The sequence below is a fragment of the Salmo trutta genome, chromosome 5 (genome assembly GCF_901001165.1).
Source record: "Salmo trutta chromosome 5, fSalTru1.1, whole genome shotgun sequence".
NCBI lineage: Eukaryota > Metazoa > Chordata > Actinopteri > Salmoniformes > Salmonidae > Salmo > Salmo trutta.
In genome coordinates, this window is record NC_042961.1 from 54,758,311 (window position 1) to 54,778,520 (window position 20,210).

The following is a 20,210-nucleotide window of genomic DNA, read 5'->3' on the forward strand; positions in this document are numbered from 1 at the left end:
GGAACAGTTTGTCAGTGTCAAAGTAGCCTGACATTTTGATTATTTCTGCGGTATTAAAAAAGATTAGGACAGTCTCCAGTCATGTAAAATGACGTAGAATTGCATTAAATGCGTTTTTAAAAGGCCAACATTTTCCCGGACCTTAGGTTACTAAACATGTTCCCAGTGTGTGCAACTTCTGTAAGTTCCTCTACGCTACAGCTCTATGCCACTACGAAAAAGCGACGATATGCATGAAATTATTTATTATAACGTTTTTTTTTCATGCGTTCCGGTACCTCAGAACTCCCCACGTCACCCTCTTCCGCTCACTTATTGTGGTTCATTATGAACCAGAGTAATATACAATTAAACCATCAATACATTTGAAAGTATTATTAAATGTACGTTACATATCCAATTATTTCGCAATAGATAAAGATAAGCTTTTAGAAATGAATTAATTCACTAGAACCTCTTACCTGAATACAGATAACAGAGTACGGAGCTATAACAGAGTGTACGTTTCAGATATGAAATAAACGTTATTTTCTCCCCAGAGCTTCCTATAACAATGAGAGTAGTGTTTAACCACACCTACTGTAGACTTTGAGGAACAAAGGTTCAGAGGCTCTCTCTAGAGGTTTCTCCAGCAGTAAAAATTGAAACAGGTCAGGCCATACAAATGTAATTACATGTTTAACGAATGGCCCTCTTCACATTTAACTAATCATTTAATTCAATAAAAATCGGAGATATTGAAAAGTTATACTGAAAAAGTGCATTATTATAGCAAAAAAATATGCCTTCAAGCTTCCACTAAAGAGATACAACTTCCACTTGGATTTTTGCTGAACTATGCCACTTTTAACCTATATTACAAAACTACAAAGAATACAGTCACACTCAATACTTATATTTTGTAAAAACATTTTTTTTAAATACAGCAAATCTGAGTAGAACTGTCTTTTATTTGATTTATATTTACAAATTAAAGATGTGTAGCTTTAATGGATGACCATACATTATAATTTACATTTTCATCTTTGGATGAGGTTTCCCAAAATACATTTATGCAATATTGAGAGTTTAAGTTACTCTTTACAAATTTCATTAGGGCCAAAGAAGGGATAGACTATCTTAGTCCATGTTCCAGAAAGGAGTGGATGTGGCACCTCTTCTCCACGTTGAAAAATGGTATCTGTCCTCCCTACTAGTCCACTAACACTCCCAGCTTCTCAGGTTTCAGTTCAATAGGAAGCTCATCAACAGTTTTCAGTTCTCCATGATGATAACATGCTCCAGTAGCCATTATCTGGATACTTTAGTAGGTTAGATGAACCCAGTGGTGGAAAAAGTACCCAATGTTCATACTTGAGTAAAAGTAAAGATACCTTAAAAGAAAATTACTCAAGTAAAAGTAAAAGTCACCTAGTAAAATACTACTTGAGTAAAAGTCTAAAAGCATTTGGTTTTAAATGTACTTAAGTATCAAAAGTAAAATTATAAATGTCTTATAATAAGCAAACCAAAAGACACGATTTCCTTGATTTCTTTATTTACGGATAGCCAGGGGCACAGTTCAACACTCAGACATAATTTACAAACAAATTATTTCTGTTTAGTGAGTCTGCCAGATCAGAGGCAGTAGGGACCACCAGAGATGATAAGTGTGTGAATTAGACCATTTTCCTGTGCTGCTAAACATTCAAAGTGTAATGAGTGCCTTTGGGTGTCAGGGAAAATGTATGGAGTAAAAAGTTTTCTTTAGGAATGTAGTGGAGTAAAAGTTAAAGCTAGATAACTTAAAAAACGAATACTTAAAAGTATTTTTACTAAAGTACTTTACACCACTGGATGAATCTCTGTTCTCTGGATGGTTCAGCTGTAGAACATTTTGAGGATCTGAGGGCCCGTGCCAAATCTTTTCAGTCTCCTGAGGCTTTGCCATGCCCTCTTCCTGACTGTCTTGGTGTGTTTGGACCATGATAGTTGATGATCCCATGTGACTCAGTTGGTAGAGCATGGTGTTTGCAACACCAGGGTTGTGGGTTTGATTCCCACGGGGGACCAGCATGGAGAAAAAATTTATGAAATGTATGCATTCAGTAAGTCGCTCTGGATAAGAGCGTCTGCAAAAATGACTGAAATGTAAAATAGTTTGTTGGTGATGTGGACACCTAGGAACTTGAACCTCTCAACCTGCTCCACTACAGTCCTGTCGATGAGAATGTGGGCGTGCATCGGTCCTCTTTTTCCTGTAGTCCACAATCATCTCCTGTGGCAAATGGCATAGTTGCATATAGCCAATCATAGCTACAGTAGGACCATGGCACACTGGTCTGTGTAAACTCCGGTCCTGGACAAGATTGATGTTTTTCTTAGGTTTCCTTTACTGCAGTGTCTATTAACTGTCCAAACGCATGACGGTTTCCCACTCTATATTTCTATATAATTTTAAAAAATGCATTCCTCTACATCATTCCCAAACATTCGATGGATGTCTGAAAACGTGTAAATGATCATGTTTACGTGCTTGCTTCTCAGAAAATGCCCCCCCCCCCCCAAAAAAAAATCATATTCTTCTTGAGGGTGTATATGAACAGATTTTAATAAGATTTCATGTTAATAAAAATACCAGTCTCAACGTCAACAGTGAAGCGGCAACTTCGGGATGCTGGCCTCTTCGCTGTTGACGTTGAGACTGGTGTTTTGCGGGTACCATTTAATGAAGCTGCCAGTTGAGGACTTGTGAGGCATCTGTTTCTCAAACTAGACACTCTAATGTACTTGTCCTCTTGGTCAGTTGTGCACCAGGCCTCCCACTCCTCTTTCTATTCTGGTTAGAGCCAGTTTGCACTGTTCTGTGAAGGAAGTAGTACACAGCGTCATACAAGATCCTCAGTTTCTTGGCCATCTCTTGCATGGAATAGCCTTAATTTCTCAAAACAAGAATAGACTGACCAGTTTCAGAAGAAAGTTTTTGTTTCTGGACATTTTGAGCCTGTAATCAAACCCACAAATGCTGATGCTCCAGATACTCAACTAGTCTAAAGAAGGCCAGTTTTATTGCTTCTTTAATTAGCACAACAGTTTTCAGCTGTGCTAACATAATTGCAAAATGGTTTTCTAATGATCAATTAGCCTTTTAAAATTATAAACTTGGATTAGCTAACACAACGTGACATTGGAACACAGGAGTGACGGTTGTTGATAATGGGCCTCTGTACGCCTAGATATTTCATAAATAATCTGCCGTTTCCAGCTACAATAGTCACCTTGCAAAGAGAACAGCACAAAATGTAGATTTTGTGGTCAATTAAACATGTTGATGTGTCCTTGGGGTTAATATCTTGCTGAAAGATCCACTTAAGTCCAACTTTCAGCCTTCTGGCAGAGGCAGCCATTTTTTTGCCTAAAATGTCCTGGTACTGGGTAAAGATCATGATGCCGTTGACCTTAACAAGGGCCCCTGGACCAGCAGATGCAAAATAGCCCCATAACATCAACGATCCACCACCATATTTTACAGTAGGTATGTGGTTATTTGCTGCTTATGCATCCTTATTTTGATGCCAAACCTACCACTCGTGGGCGTGGCCAAAGTGCTCTACTTTCATGTCATCCATCACATGTAAACACCTGAAACTTGCTAAACGACATTGGTACTTGGATTGGAACCGGTGCTCTGGTCAGATGACATGAACATAGAGCTCTGAGTAGCAAGTTTATTGTTCACATTGTTTCATTCAGCCTCAACAAATAAAAGTGATATGAAGGGATAGGAGATACAGTATTGTCATTGGCTCTGATGATGTATATTACATATTTTCTTCACCAAGTTGTAAGATATAGAAGATACTGTACATTCTGTATCTTCATTTACAAGTTACAGTAATGTCTTATTCCTTTATTTAAATGTTTTACATTTACATTATCCTGTACTTCTACCTTTGATTCATCTCTCATTTGATAAAAAAAGAGGTTACACTACTGCAAACAAGTAGTAACTCATTGAACAAGTAGTAACTCTCTTTTTCTCTCTTTGGTTGAGAATGTCAGGTTACATATTAATTTACAGGTGATTTACGGTTTCACATTTCATCGGTTGTAGATTCAGTGTATTGTACCTTATGGCACCAGGATCATGTGGTAAACAATCACCACACTGGTTTGATGATTTCCAACTCCTATGACTCACAAGCCAGATCCACCTGTAAGTTAGGTTTACCCTTCAGATCTGAGTATGACCTGCTCATTGGAACTGACCCAAGACTCTATGATTTCTGGTCAGTCTATTCTTGTCTCGAATGGTTGAGGGACAGCTATTGGGGAACTGTAGGGGGATCTTGGAGGGTTCGGGTAGACGTTTTTTGGCCTGGTGGTAGATCGGTCAACGTGCCATTGAGCAGGGCATTGACCCTGGATGCTTCTGTGTGTCGCTCTGAATGGGAATCTGTTGGATGACTGGTATGATGTAGTTGTTGAGCGGCTTCACTGCAAGTATATTGTATGTTTTGAATATTCAATAAATTTAAAAAACCTAAAAAAAAAAACAGCACAGAACAAGTTAGTAATCTGAATATGTGCTTCATATTATCACATAGGCAGGAGGCCTATTTTATTTGAAGTTCTATACCGATATTGTGATATTTGTTCTACTGCTACATTGATGATGAGTATGTGTGCATATGGTGGGTGTTCTGCAGTGTCGTCTAAAAATGTTGCTGTACATTGATGTCTAGAAAATTAGGCTATAGGAAATTCGGACATATGTAGACCCCGCAACTATACTCAAGTATGTGGGCATACTGCAGTGACGTCTAAAAAGCTTGAAATTAATTAGCGAGAGTGCTGTCTGTTTCACCACAATAGATAGTAGGCTACTTGGCTGCTATGTTGTGTTTGACACTTTTTTTCTCAATGTGTTCCGGCCCGGATAACCCCCCACCCTCTCGCGTTCACTATGTGTTCCGGGACCTCCCGATTTACACATTAAGCACCTGGTATTAGCCTACTCAGTGACACTCACAGAACACAACTTTGTGGAGTTTACACAAATATTAAAGTCTTAGCTCTTATTGCAGGACATTGACTGTGGGAAATCATCTCACTATGAAGCCTATTGTGCTTATTCAACATACATCTTGGACTGTACAGCCTAAGCTAGAGATTGTGCACCCATGACATGGGGTATCAGCCTACTCAGTGACACTCAGAGAACACAACTTTGTAGAGTTTACAGAAATATTAGTGTCTTATTTTGGTTGTGAAGCGCATTAGCAGAAATATTAGTCCTTTCTTTAAAACAAAATGCAATTTACCACTCGGCTGTCTATTATATCACCCTGTCACGGGCCCTTCTCTTCAACACCACCTCATAAGATCACATGCTGAAAAACACTTATTTTATTGATGTAGAATAGACATGAGATTTGAAATGAGTATTTGGTTTAATTTTGCATAAGGATGTAACTCAGCTGTCCTGATACGAGCGTCCTATTCTTGTTTAGAAACAAGGAATATTACTCAGACTCAGAAGATACTCATTAACAGAATGAGTAACATGATGATTAACAGTCATTTGCTGTAATCTTGTCTGATCATCTTTTGTACACTTTTGTGTTTGAATGAGGACTTGAAACCACAACCCTGGTGCTACCTAATGAGACTAGAATCTAATATAAAACACATGTCAACAAGAATCAACCTCAGTGAGTTTATTTACACTGAACTACTTGACTGTAATGCCAAATATCAGGGTTAATGTGTGACTTAGTCTTTAGACTGAATCAGCCTCCAGAGGGAGCCCCTTGACCGTTCATTCTAGAATATGAGTATAGTATGTAATGTCTGGGACGACAGACTACAGGCTAGGTTATACATTACACAAGGGTAATTAATGCAGCCAACTGGTTAGCCCTTTGACCTCCTCTCTCTTACTTATAAAGTACCCAGTGGTGTAAAAATACTTGAAAGTACTACTTAAGTAGTTTTGGGGGGTATCTGTACTTTACTTTAGTATTGTTATTTTTGACAACTTTTACTTCACTACATTCTTAAGAAAATGATGTACTTTTTACTCCATACATTTTACCTGGCACCCAAAAGAACTCGTTACATTTTGAATGCTTAGCAGGACAGGAAAATGGTCTAATTGACACACTTATCAAGAGAACATCCCTGGTCATCCCTACTGCCTCTAAGCTGTCAGATTCACTAAAGACATGCTTTGTGTGTAAATTATGTCTGTGTTGAAGCGTGCCACTGGCTATCCGTAAATTAAAAAAACTAGAAAATGGTGCCGTCTGGTTTGCTTAATATAAGGAATTGGAAATGATTTATTCTTTTACTTTTGATTCTAAAGTTTAATTTAGCAATTACATTTACTTTTGATACTGAAGTATATCTACAACCAAATACTTTTAGACTTTTATTCAAGTAGGTTTTTACTGGGTTCTTTTCCACTACTGAAAGTACCTACATTACAGTGGCACTATGCAAATAGTGTTTTTTGAAGATCTTTTTAGTCATGACTGCTCTTACCTTCACTCTTCAGTCTCCTCCAGAGGGAGCCTCTAAACTATATATTTGGAAGTTAAGTTATGCAAAGTTAACTTAATATACAAGTTAGTGTTTATTGGCATTCTAACTTTAAAACCCACCTGACTGCTTGGACCTTAGTTTCTTTAAACCATTTCACACTTTTGTTGGATTCGATTTAACCTGTTGTTTTTTTCTATGATTCCCCATTTCAGCGCACCGTTGGAAGCTCCCGACACGTTGATTGCTCAAGGATATCCAAAGTCTATTGATGGTTAAACATGAATCATTGTTAAACATTAATCATTGTAATAAAATGCTCCACAGAGAAAAGGAAAGAGTTTGACTTATTTTCAACAGACTCTCCATTTTAAACTTGCTGTAGCAGCGTACAGGTAACAATTTTTATCCATTAATTCCAAAAAGCTATGTATCCATTTTCAGAAATGTTAGTAATTTCGCTTTTATTGTTTCAAGAAATTATGAAAGAGATTCGTGTGGTGTTATTTCACTATTTAATCATGCCTTGGGGTTCAATGACAGACAAACAGTTGAAATCGGAAGTTTACATATACTTAGGTTGGAGTCATTAAAACTCGTTTTTCAACCAGTCCACAAATTTCTTGTTAACAAACTATAGTTTTGGCAAGTCGGTTAGGACATCTACTAATTTTTCCAACAATTGTTTACAGACAGATTATTTCACCTATAATTCACTGTATCACAATTCCAGTGGGTCAGAAGTTTACAGACAAAAGGTTGACTGCCTTTAAATATCTTGGAAAAATCCAGAAAATTATGTCATGGATTTAGAAGCCTCTGATAGGCTAATTGACATCATTTGAGTCAATTGGAGGGGTACCTGTGGATGTCTTTCAAGGCCTACCTTCAAACTCAGTGCCACTTTGCTTGACATCATGGGAAAATCTAAAGAAATCAGCCAAGACCTCAGAATTTTTTTTTGTATACCTCCACAAGTCTGGTTCATCCTTGGGAGCAATTTCCAAACGACTGAAGGTACCACGTTCATCTGTACAAACAATAGTATGCAAGTATAAACACCATGGGACCATGCTGGCATCATACCGCTCAGGATGGAGACGCGTTCTGTCTCCTAGAGATGAACGTACTTTGGTGCGAAAAGTGCCAATCAATCCCAGAACAACAACAAAGGACCTTGTGAAGAATCTGGAGGAAACAGGTACAAAAGTTTCTATATTCACAGTAAAACGAGTCCTATATCGACATAACCTGAAAGGCCGCTCAGCAAGGAAGAAGCCACTGCTCCAAAACGGCCATAAAAAAAGCCAGACTACGGTTTGCAACTGCACATGGGGACAAAAATCGTACTTTTTGGAGAAATGTCCTGTGGTCTGATTAAACAAAAATAGAACTGTTTGCCCATAATGACCATCGTTATGTTTGGAGGAAAAAGGGGGAGGCTTGCAAGCCGAAGGACACCATCCCAAACGTGAAGCACGGGGGTGGCAGCATCATGTTGTGGGGGTGTTTTGCTGCAGGAGGGACTGGTGTACTTCACAAAATAGATAGAATGATGAGCAATGAAAATGATGTGGATATCTTGAAGCAACATCTTAAGACATCCGTCAGGAAGTTCAAGCTTGGTTTGCAAATGGGTCTTCCAAATGGACATTGACCCCAAACATACTTCCAACATTGTAGCAAAATGGCTTAAGGACAACAAAGTCAAGGTTATTGGAGTGGCGTTCACAAAGCCCTGACCTCAATCCTATAGAAAATTTGTGGGCAGAACTGAAAAAGCGTGTGCGAGCAAGGAGGCCTACAAACCTGACTCAGTTACACCAGCTCTGTCAGGAGGAATGGGCCAAAATTCACCCAATTTATTGTGGGAAGCTTGTGGAAGGCTACCCGAAACGTTTGACCCAAGTTAAACAATTTAAAGGCAATGCTACCAAATACTAATTGAGTGTATGTAAACTTCTGACCCACTGGGAATGTGATGAAATAAATAAAAGCTGAAGTAAATATTTCTATCTACTATTATTCTGACATTTCACATTCTTCAAATAAAGTGGTGATCCTAGAATTAAATTTCAGGAATTGTGAAAAACTGAGTTTAAATGTATTTGGCTAAGGTGTATGTGAACTTCCAACTTCAACTCATCATTTGTTTAAAATCTATCACTTAATGCTTACTTTCCAAAGTCAAATAATATTTTTTTCATTTATTGGTACAAAATGCAATTTTTCCACCGCACTCTCAGGGAACAAAGAAGTACTGCTAGTAGTACTGCTAGGTTATACAAAGTCAAATGTAACAAATAAAACATTTTATATGAACTGTACAAATTATACATTTGTGACATAATAAATAAATAGTATTCAATACAGTAATATGAGATCTGTACTGTATGTAAAACATTTACATTTGACATTTTAGTAATTTACCAGATGCTCTTACCCAGAGTGACTTACAGTAAGTGCAATCATCTTAACCACATATCACAGTCAAATATACAGGATAAACATTCCATTTCAGCTAAACAATGCAGACAGCATTCTGCAACAAAAATAAAAAAAATATTGTAGACATGGAAATAATATATTTCGAGATGGTAATCTTGTCATCTGTTCAAAAGGTATTTTTATACCTTCTAATACATCTAATTTTTGTATTCACAGCATCGTTGTTTTGGTATGTAATACATTGCTTCTAATTCTTCGCGAGGTGTAACGGTGGTTGGCATCCAATATATGTTGCATTACCACCAACAACTAGACTTTACCACCACCAGCTAGACTATAATGGATGTACAGTGCATTTGGAAAGTATTCAGACCTGTCACATCAACTCCCGCTCCCCCTCTCCAGCCCTCAACGTTGCCGGTCTACTAACCACCGGTCCTGGCAACACATCTTTACACACACCTGGCAACCATCAGTACGCACACCGGCATCTCATTATCAGTCACACCTGGACTTCATCACGCCCTTGATTACTTACCCTTTAAAAAGCACTCTTTTTTATCAGTCATCGGGTAGTATTGTATATGTTTCTATGTCAGACGCTTCTCTTGTTTTGTATCGCTTGGTGTTCGTTATTAGTGAACTCACTAACTGCACCTACTTTCTGACTCCCTGTGTCTACTTTACAAGACCCCTTGACTTTTTCCACATTCTGTTACGTTAAAACCTTATGCTGAAATGGATTAAATAAATCAAAATGCTCATCAATCTTCACAAAATACCCCATAACGACAAAGCGAAAAAACAGGTTTTTAGAAATTGAAAAAACTGAAATACCTTATTTACTTAAGTATTCATACCCTTTGCTATGAGACTTGACATTGAGCTCAGGTGCATCCTGTTTCCATTGATCATCCTTGAGATGTTTTTACAACTTGGAGTCCACCTGTGATAAATTCAATTGACTGGACATGATTTGGAAAGGCACACACCTGTCTATATAAGGTCCCACAGTTGACAGTGCATGTCAGAGCAAAAACCAAGCCATGATGTCCCAAGAACACAATGGCTTCCATCATTCTTAAATGGAAGAAGTTTGGAACCACCAAGACTCTTCCTAGAGAAGGGCCTTGGTCAGGGAGGTGATCAATAACATGATGGTAACTCTGACAGAGCTCTAGAGTTCCTCTGTGGAGATGGGAGAACCTTCCAGAAGTACCACCCTCTCTGCAGCACTCCACCAATCAGGTCTTTATGGTAGAGTGGCCAGACGGAAGCCACTCATCAGTAAAATGCACATGACAGCCAATTGGAGTTTGCCAAAAGGCACCTAAAGACTCACAGACCATGAGAAACAAGATTCTCTGGTCTGATGAAACCAAGAATGAACAATTTTGCCTGAATGCCAAGCGTCACCTCTGGAAGAAACATGGACCCATCCCTACGGTGAAGCATGGTGGTGGCAGTGTCATGGTGGTGGCAGATGTTTTTCAAAGGCAAGGACTGGGAGACTAGTCAGGATCGAGGCAAAGATGAACAGAGCAAAGTACAGACAAATCATTGATGAAAACCTGCTCCGGAGTGCTCAGGACCTCAAGAAGGTTCACCTTCCAACAGGTAGCAATGCTCCCCATTAAACCTGACAGAAACCTCCCAAAAAATGTGTGCCACGCTTGTAGCGCCATACCCAAGGAGACTCAAGGCTTTAATTGCTGCCAAAGGTGCTTCAACAAAGTGCTGAGTAAAGGGTAGGAATGCTTATGTACAGAAAATGTGATATTTCCATTTTTTGTTTGTTTTTTTACATTTGCAAAAAAATCTAAAAACCTGTTTTTCTTTGTCATTATGATTGAGGAAATAAATAATTGAATACATTTTAGAAGAAGGCTGTAAACTAACACAATTTGGAAAAAGTCAAGGGGGTCTGAATACTTTTCAAAGGCACTGTATATATCCATTATACTTTGTGATATAAAATAGGAAAAGGAAAAACTGCCGTGCCAACTAACCGTACACTCATTAAAAACCCACCACCATATTTCACCTTATCTAATCCTACACCAGGCCAACGGCAGAAAACTACCACTCAACACCCCCTGCAACTCTTCTGCAGAAAAACCTCACAATCCCAAATACATCTCTGCAGCTGCCACCATAACCTCTGTTTTCTATGAGTTGCATTCCATTTTCTAAAGTAGAGTTGACAACCATGGATATGAACGCTAAGAAACCCACCTCACTGAAACATATTATTCCTATCACACTTTATTGGCCTCTCAGGATCCCTCACCATGTACCCATCTTCCTGTACAACTCCCTTCACTACCTCAGCACATGACACCTTCTGTACTACTCTGACCCTGGCAACCTCAACCTGCCTTTCTCTCACCGGCCACCTCCGATTTCCAGCACTATGGGCACCCTCAAAGCTAACACACACAACTACACATTCCTTAGTTTTGTGCCCTCCTGCACACTTCTCACATCTAGGAATCTCCATCCTACACAATGCTGCAACATGACCATAAGCTTGACACCTATAACAACGTTATGGGTTTGGGACAAAAGCTCTCACGGGATAACTGACACATTGTAAAATGGCGCTGATAGAGAGGGCAGCCGTGCTTCTAGCCCCTAAGCAAATTTACAGTATTTTGTTTTTTTAATGTTTTATTTCTTACATTATTAGGTCAGATTATTTTTGTTGTTATTACATACAGCCAGGAATAACTTTTGGATATCAGAGCGGCGGTAACTCACCAGCATTACCAACGTTACAATCGGGAATATGATTTTCCCGAATCAGATCCTTTGTTCGTTCCACCCAGGGCAATTGAACTGTTCCCTGAAGCTGATCCAAAACATCGCCGGCGGAGAAGAGATACTCGGAGTGGACTTATAGTCGGACTCAGGAGGCACGCACACCACCTACCGCATCCGAGTATATTGCTCACTAATGTTCAGTCTCTGGACAATAAAGTTGACGAGCTCAGGGAAAGGATTTCTTTCCAGAGAGATATCAGGGATTGTAACATACTCTGTTTCACGAAAACATGGCTCTCTCGGGATATTCTGTCTGAGTCCGTACAGCCAGTTGGGTTCTCAGTTCATCGTGCAGACAGGAATAAATATCTCTCCGGGAAGACGAAGGGTGGGGGTGTATGTTTCATGATTAACTACTCATGGTGTGATTGTGATAACATACAGGAACTCAAGTCCTTTTGTTAATCCAACCTAGAATACCTCACAATCAAATGCCGACCGTATTACCTCCCAAGAGAATTCCCTTTGGTTATAGTCACAGCCGAGAATATTCCCCCTCAAGCCGATACCATGACGGCCCTCAAAGAACTTCACTGGACTCTATGCACACTGGAAACCACATATCCCGAGGCCACATTTATTGTAGCTGGGGATTTTAACAAAGCAAATTTGAGGAAAATGCTACCAAGTTCTATCAACACATTGACTGTAGTAATCGCGCTTCTCAAACACTCGACCACTGCTACTCCAACTTCCGGGATGCCTACAAGGCCCTCGTCTGCCCTCCCTTTCGCTTCACCCGTAATAACATCAGCTAAACACGTGTATGTGACCAATACAATTTGATTTGATTTGACATCCTAACTTAACTTTGTCGGGTAAAGACTCTGCATCAAAACTCATCAGGACAGACAAAGTCTTCTTGTTTCATCACGCTCCCCATCGGTTCTGCGTCGTAGCAAACGGCAGGTGTCACATATACCAGGAATCTTCCATTTCAGTTGCTCCTCCTTAACATTAAATGCCACCCAGCTAAAAATCATCATAAGTCCACTTAGAGTAACATTCACCGACTCAGCAGTCCCCAACCTCTTCTCCACCCAACCTAACACCACACATGGATCCGCCAGCAGGTTAGCATCCATTATCTCCAAACTTCTCACTCCAACTGGGCCAGAATCATCCTTATCATTATTGGGATGAGGCTCAACCTTGGCCATCTTCACCACACCTGCCACCGCAGGTAATTCATTCTGAACCTTGTCAGATTCATTTTCGTCCTCTACCCAAGTGTTGTGATTTATCCAATGTCTTCACTTTAACTTCGGCATATTTACTTCTTCCTCAGTTTCCCTATCCGTCGTCAGAATACATAGATTATTTGTGAGAAAACACATAGATATGAATTGCTGTGTTTTCACAAATGGATGTCAATTCATTTTAAATGTCCCCCCCCCTTAAAAGAAATGTGATACCAAATAAATTAATGGTATCTTTTGACTTTTTAAAGCTTAATATATATTTTTGTAGACTTAATGAACCATGCGATTAACAGGACCTGGTTTTATGTTCCATGTCAGGTGCATCATGGGACCTTTGATCCGGCAAGTCTGTTTGTCAACATTCCTCATCTTCTTTAATGCCTGTTCATCTGTTGCAGGTAATTAATATTACAAGTGATCTTTTACCCATGTAAACTTTTACCTACAACTACAACTTAAATATAATAAACACATTTAAATGTGTCAGTGGTTTTGTTTGAGATTGACTGAATTGCAGTCGGAAATTGCAGAGCGAGTGATCTACAAATCATCTTGCATCTTAAATAACAACTTATTATAATATGTAAATTACGGAAGATCATTCTCTCAACGTTTATCCACAATATGTAACCAATTTGATACTCTTGAACATTAATATCATATTATACTCAGTAGGTCTTACTAATATGTTAGCCTATTGATAAAAAATCTAGATGTCTACTTCTTCGGTATTAGTGGTATACTCTATACATTAGTATGATGGTCACTTATGTTAAAAGGAAACTTTGTGTAAATGTCTTGAAAAGTTATTGCCCGATATGAGCCGCTCTTATCTTTGTGTCCTTCAGACTGATAACACTTTCTCCTCTCTCCACTCAGATATGCAGCTTGTTGTCCCTCCTGACCCTGTAGTTACCTCTGCTGGTCATGACGTCATCCTTCCCTGTCACCTGTCTCCTCTAACCAGTGCTGTTGACATGGAAATCAGGTGGTTTAAGGAAGGAGAATTCGCTAACCCCCTGTACCTGTATGATGGTGGAAAGGTGACAGAGAGGAAAGGCTATGAGGGTAGAGTGAGTGTGTTCACTCAGGAGCTGGAGAAAGGCAATATATCACTGCTGCTGAATAATGTCATGGCTTCTGAAAGGGGAAGCTACAAATGCCAAGCCAGCTACTTGGACTGGATTCAGGAACTGCCTGTTGTGCTACAGGTTAAACGTAAGTAAATAACACTCTATTCAGTAAGAGGATCAATTTAATCAATTCCTGTCTAGTGCAGAATCATCAAAGCAGATCAACAGAATGTAGAGTATTTAAGATTTTACAATAGGGTAAAACTATTCTTTCATCTGTTTATTTACAGAGCAGGGCAGTGTCCCCAGGATCTCCATGAGGAAGCACCACAGAGTGTTCATCCAGCTCAGCTGCAGCTCAGAGAACTGGTACCCAGAGCCTGACATGTTGTGGACGGACAGCAGTGGGAAGGAGATCACCTCAGCAGAGACAGAGAGACCCAAACAGAAGGAGGGGGGCGTCCTGTACTCCATAACCAGTCACATGAGAATAAGGAATGACCAACTGGAGGGGGTCACCTGTGTGGTGATGTCAGAGTACCAGGGAACCAAGATGGAGTCTACACTGCAGATGACTGGTGAGTTTAGGAACTTTAGGTCTCAACTTACTGTTTAGAAGAATAGAATACACAAGGTGCAATTTTGAAATGTGGTTGTGCATCAGCAGTCACTCAATTAGCCCATGTCAGCAAACATTTTGATTGGTAAGTTAGTCTAGCGGACAGCTATCTAAACTTATAGAAAGCGTGGTTGTATTACTGACCGAATTATCACATTAGAAACTGTAAACATTTGCCTCCACCCTATGGCAAAGTTATGAGTTCTGTTTTTTTGTGGCCCACACCACCATCAAAGTTGCCCATCCCTGCTGTAGACCAATGCCCTAAACAAGTGGTCCAGGGGCCTGTTTGTTCATCATGGTGATAATGTATAAAGTTCCCGGCTCAAGGTACATCTTATATAAGACGAAAATTAGGTTTGAGTTTAATTATGTGACAGTTGTAAAAATGTGGAATATTGAACCTTTGCAGGACTAATGTATTGCAATGGTAATCTAATCTAACCTTTAACCCTGCTTGTGTTACAGAGGAATTCTACATGAGCAGTTTGCCAGACCGGGTGTATATCTCTGCATTTGTGATTCCTGTGTTTCTGGGACTGCTGTGTATCACTGCATCTGTGCTCTCCTTATTCCATCAGAGAAGAGGTGGATCTCACATGTTGTTTAAATATGATATCAGGGTATAATTATACACAACCATGTTTATTAGTAGGTTCTATGATTCAACATTTTTGTAGGCCATTTCAGATGTTATTGGAATTACATTTCATATACTTTCATTGTTGCATGCAATATTGTTGTGCAAGTACTTTGTGTGATGATGATATTATATTTTCACCTCCAGTTGTTCGAGAAACACTGAAGCCTTTGGGTAAGAACAGATACTGGAAGATGCATTAACTGAGTTCTGTAACACATTTGAAAAACACCAACATCTCAAGTCAAATTTTTTATAAATAAACAAAAAACAATTGTCAAAAAGGAATTCAAATATCAGGTAGTATGCCGTATATTGAACTCATTCACAAATATATAATAATATATGTTTTTACAATAGATGACATGAATACAAAATTAAAAGCTATGGACCAAGGTATGCAATATTTATCTTCAATATATACAGTATTTCTTTAAAATTAATAATTTCAAACTGTTTTAATTCAAACCGAAATAACAACTTTCCTCTACTGTATATTACAGATCTCATCAAAAAGACAGAGGAACTCACTTATAAGGATAAGTTAATGGGTACGTATTATGTGTTTTACAGTTGATGGACCATTATTTATTTCACAAGTATTAAAAGTGAATTGATACAGCAACATGATTTTGTATTTTCACAGGAATTACTGAAACAATCCCAGACTCTGGTAACTATCGGCTTCTTTCTGTAGCGTGGGTCATACAAAGGGGACCAAGGCACGGAGTGTAGAGTGCTCATCTTCTTTTTATTGAAGTAACGTGAACACTTAAACCAAAATCACAAAAACAACGAAACAGTTCCGTAAGGCAACGCAGGCTATACAGAAAATAACCACCCACAAAACACAAGTGAAACAACATCAACTAAATATGGCCTCCAATTAGAGACAACGACAACCAGCTGCCTCTAATTGGAGGTCATGCCAAAAAACCAACATAGAAATAGAAAAACTAGATTAAACCATAGATAAAGAAAACATAGATCCTAAACCAAAAACACCAAAACACACAAAACAAACACCCCCTGACCATACTATAATGACAAATAACCCCTTTTACTGGTCAGGCCGTGCTGCACACACTTCAAGTGATTTGTCATCTAAATATATAATCCATGCATTTTGGTTTTCATAAATACAGTGCGGTATGAAATTATTGACACCCTTGATAAAGATGTGCAACAATGACTGGATAAAATAAATAATTTAAATTCGGAATAATATTGTATGCTCAAAGAAATTGGGTAATTATATTATTGAATACTAATACAATTGCTCAGAGAAATAGATTTTGTTTAATAAGTACTCTTTTTTTCTCATGTAGAGGTCAAAATTATTGACACACCTGTTTTCAATACATTTTAATACCTCACCTTGCAAGGATTTTGACACTGAGACTTTTTCTAAAAAAATTTTTTTTTTTTTTGGAAAACACATCGGGAGGGATCTCCATACAGAAACCTTCCAGATCTTTGATATCGTTCGTCTGGACCTCCCTCTTTAATTCAAACCATAGGTTTTCAAGTCCGTAGACTGACATTGTCGTGTGCTTGGGGTCATTGTCATGCTGAAAGATCCACTTGCGGACGAGTTTCTGCCTCCTGGCAGAGGCAACCAGGTTTCTGACTAAAATGTCCTGCTACTGGGTAAATTTCATGATGATAACCCCATAACATCAAAGATCCACCATGTTTCACAGCAGTTATGGGGTTATTTTCTGCTCGTGTATTCTCATTTCGAAACCAAACCCACCACAGGAGTGTGTGGCTCTATTTTCATGGCATCTGACCAAAGCACCGGTTCCAGTCCAAAAGCCAATGTAGTTTACCAAAGTGCCATTTAGCAAACTGCAGTTTTTTACATTTTATGGATGACATGAAAATAGAGCTCTTTGGCCACGTGCACCAGTGGTGGGTTTGGCATCAAAATGAGAATGCATCAGCAGAACAGATTACTTCTTAGTGGGGACTGCAATTATTGACACCCTTGATAAAGATGAGCAATAATAACTGTATTCAATAAACAATTCAGATACTGAGCTATATTGTATGTAAAATAAATCCAGAAATTATATGATTTTATACAGATACAATTGCTCAGAGAAATAGATTGATTTAGGTTATTAATTTATTTTTAAAAATTCAAAAAGTAGAGGTCAACATTATTGACAATTATTATTGACATCCATAAAGATTCTTATGAATAAAGTAGTCAAATGTTTAGTATTCAGTACTATATTCCTAAAACGCAATGACTACATCAAGCTTGTGACTCTACCAACTTGTTGGATTCATTTTCAACTGGTTTTGGTTGTGTTTCAGATTATTTTGCGCCCAACAGAAATGAATGGTTAATAATGTATAGTGTCAGTTTGGAGTCACTTTTATTACAAATAAGAATAAAAAATGCTTTTATACACTTCTAATTGTATTCTTATAAATGTGACTACAAAGTGGCACAATACATAATTTGCCATTCATTTCTATAGAGCACAGAATTATCTGAAACACATCCAAAACTAAGTGTTTAGAAACATTTTCTATTCTTATTTACAATAAATGTGACTCCAAAATGACTCTCATAACCTCATAGTCATTGTATCATTTTAAATCCAAAGTGCTGGATTACAGAGCTAAAACAACCAAAAATGTGTCACTGTCCCAGTACTTTTGCATATATATACTTACATCAATTCCTTTTCTTCTTCTCCTACATAGTTTGGAGCTTGATGGTTGATCATGCAGGTAATTATGAACACTTTTATATTTCCTATGTGTCATGATGTTTGGGACTAATATTATACTCACACACACACACACACACACACACCTATATCATTTTATGTTTCATTTTTAACATGTGACCACATTTCCTACCACAAAAAAGATTAAATTCAGTAACAATATTTGATATTTTATCTTTAATTTTACATTTTATTTTTAACATTAACGTTATCACATTGCCTACCACAAATTCAATTAAAATGTATTGTTCTTTCAATGGTCATGCTAATTCATTATAGAACAAACAAAACATGTTGAAATATGTTAATGTTATTGGATTCATATCTTGTTTTAAAATATCAGAATTCTTTTTAACATTGTAACAAAAATTACATTTTTTCAGTGGATGTGACTTTCGACCCTGACACTGCACATGTCAAACTCTCTTTATCTGATGATAACAGACGTCTCAAATTTGGAGAATTCAAAGAAAAAAAAGATTGTGAGAATATCAAAGAAAAATGCAAAGGCACTAAACATAAGTTTAAATTTAATCAATGTGTCTTGGGAATGGAAGGATATGAAAAAGGTACACATTACTGGGAGGTTGACCTTGGGAAGAAGACTCAGTGGAGTGTTGGGATCGCTCAGGACACAGAGAAGAGAGACAACATCCAAATGTATCCAGAAAATGGCTTCTGGAGCATATGTTACAAAGATAAAGAACTGAAAACAGTTGAACAGTCTTCCACTTTCCTTCCCATTGAACTGAAACCTGAGAAGCTGGGAGTTTTCATGGACTATGAGGGGCGACAGATAACATTTTTCAACGTGGAGAAGAAATGCCACATCCACTCCTTCTATGGCATGTTTACTAAGAAACTCTATCCGTTCTTTGGTCCTTTGATTGATTGTAAAGAGGAACTCAAAATCTCACCAGTGGTACAAAGAGACAAACCCTCAACCTCCGGGAACTGTTAGTGTAAATAATGGAAGATGACAGTCATTGAAAAAAAGGTATTTAGAACCCAAAGCTTATTATAGACACTTAAATTAAGATGAAATGTAAATCCTAAAATGTAGCCTTTACACATGTTAGTTTTGTAGTGTAGAAAATACACTGAGTGTACAAAATATTAACAACACCTTCCTAATTTTGCCATCAGAACAGCCTCATTTCAATCTACAAGGTGTCTACATGCTTCCCACTGGACGTCTTTTGGGTGGTGGACCATTCTTGATACACACGGGAAACTGTAGAGCATGAAAAACGCTGCAGCGCTGCGATTCTTGACACAAACCGGTGCACTTGGCACCTACTACCATTCCCCATTCAAAGGCACTTAAATATTTTGTCTTGCCCATTCACTCTCGAATGACACACATACACAATCAATTGTCTCAAGGCTTAAAAGTCCTTATTTAACCTGTCTCCTCCCCTTCATCTACACTGATTGAAGTGGATTTAAGTGGCATCAATAAGGGATCATAGCTTCAACTGTTCAGGAAAGAGCAGGAAGTCTTAGCTGTTCTTAGTACTGTATGACAATATATAATAATTTACTCACTCACTGTAATTATGTGTTTTGAAATATTATGTTAAAAAAAATCACTCACTGTACTCAGTGTTAAATCTGTAAAAATGTAAAAACGTTTGTTACATTAATAAAAGGCATTTAAAAATGTGTCTGTATTATATTAAAATATGAGACGTGTCCTTTATAATAATGTCTACACCCATAAATAAGTTTGCGTTAGTCACAAAAAAGCTTTTTCAATTAATAATCAGAAAATGCAGAATCATTTTAATGCAGAGTCATGCAGAATATATGTAAATTCCATATCACATTGTTCCTGTAGATTTTGTTATATGCACTATTTAAAACCAAATCTGTGAGTGCAAAGATTTTATTAATGTGGTCACAGAATAGCAGTCTTGACATTGTCAAGACGAAGGCCTCTAATGCAGAGTTGTGCTTACCAATGGCTGATTACAAACCTTCCTAATCTATACATTGTTATGTAAGAGCTGGCATAAACTGATTGATCCTCATGATCACAAGGCAATAAACTGATACACATTCAAGTATTAAAAGGAATATTTTATTTTTCACAAATCAATACAGCGTACAGTAAATGTGCATAAAGGGAGAAAT

The 20,210-nt window shown here is 38.0% G+C and overlaps 2 protein-coding genes across 13 annotated transcripts in view; one reads left to right on the forward strand and one right to left on the reverse strand.

Annotated features, from left to right (window-relative positions):
• LOC115194550 (butyrophilin subfamily 1 member A1) overlaps nucleotides 1-20,210 on the reverse strand; it is a 56,227-nt gene that overhangs the window by 9,755 nt on the left and 26,262 nt on the right. For 5 of the 8 annotated variants that reach the window (XM_029754321.1, XM_029754319.1, XM_029754324.1 and 2 more), the window contains exon 1: nucleotides 462-558. The exons of the other annotated variants lie outside the window; for them this stretch is intronic. The gene's annotated coding sequence lies outside the window, so the exon portion shown is untranslated. Of the gene's footprint in view, nucleotides 1-461; nucleotides 559-20,210 lie in introns of those variants that run through there. 8 annotated transcript variants of the gene reach the window in all.
• LOC115194548 (butyrophilin subfamily 2 member A1) lies at nucleotides 6,817-19,741 on the forward strand. 5 transcript variants are annotated; one of them, XM_029754312.1, is made up of 13 exons: nucleotides 8,966-8,980; nucleotides 9,187-9,199; nucleotides 12,867-12,976; nucleotides 13,314-13,393; nucleotides 13,875-14,213; nucleotides 14,359-14,646; nucleotides 15,156-15,275; nucleotides 15,475-15,501; nucleotides 15,688-15,723; nucleotides 15,831-15,878; nucleotides 15,974-16,000; nucleotides 18,049-18,075; nucleotides 18,458-19,741. In XM_029754312.1, the coding sequence occupies exons 3-13, from the start codon at nucleotides 12,933-12,935 to the stop codon at nucleotides 19,033-19,035; spliced, it is 1,614 nt and encodes a 537-aa protein (XP_029610172.1). In that variant the 5' UTR covers nucleotides 8,966-8,980; nucleotides 9,187-9,199; nucleotides 12,867-12,932; the 3' UTR covers nucleotides 19,036-19,741. The 5 variants fall into 5 exon arrangements, with proteins under 5 accessions (XP_029610173.1, XP_029610171.1, XP_029610170.1 ...); XM_029754311.1 differs by lacking the exons at nucleotides 8,966-8,980; nucleotides 9,187-9,199 and adding an exon at nucleotides 6,899-6,917; XM_029754310.1 differs by lacking the exons at nucleotides 8,966-8,980; nucleotides 9,187-9,199 and adding an exon at nucleotides 6,902-6,917 and having other exon boundaries at nucleotides 12,864-12,976.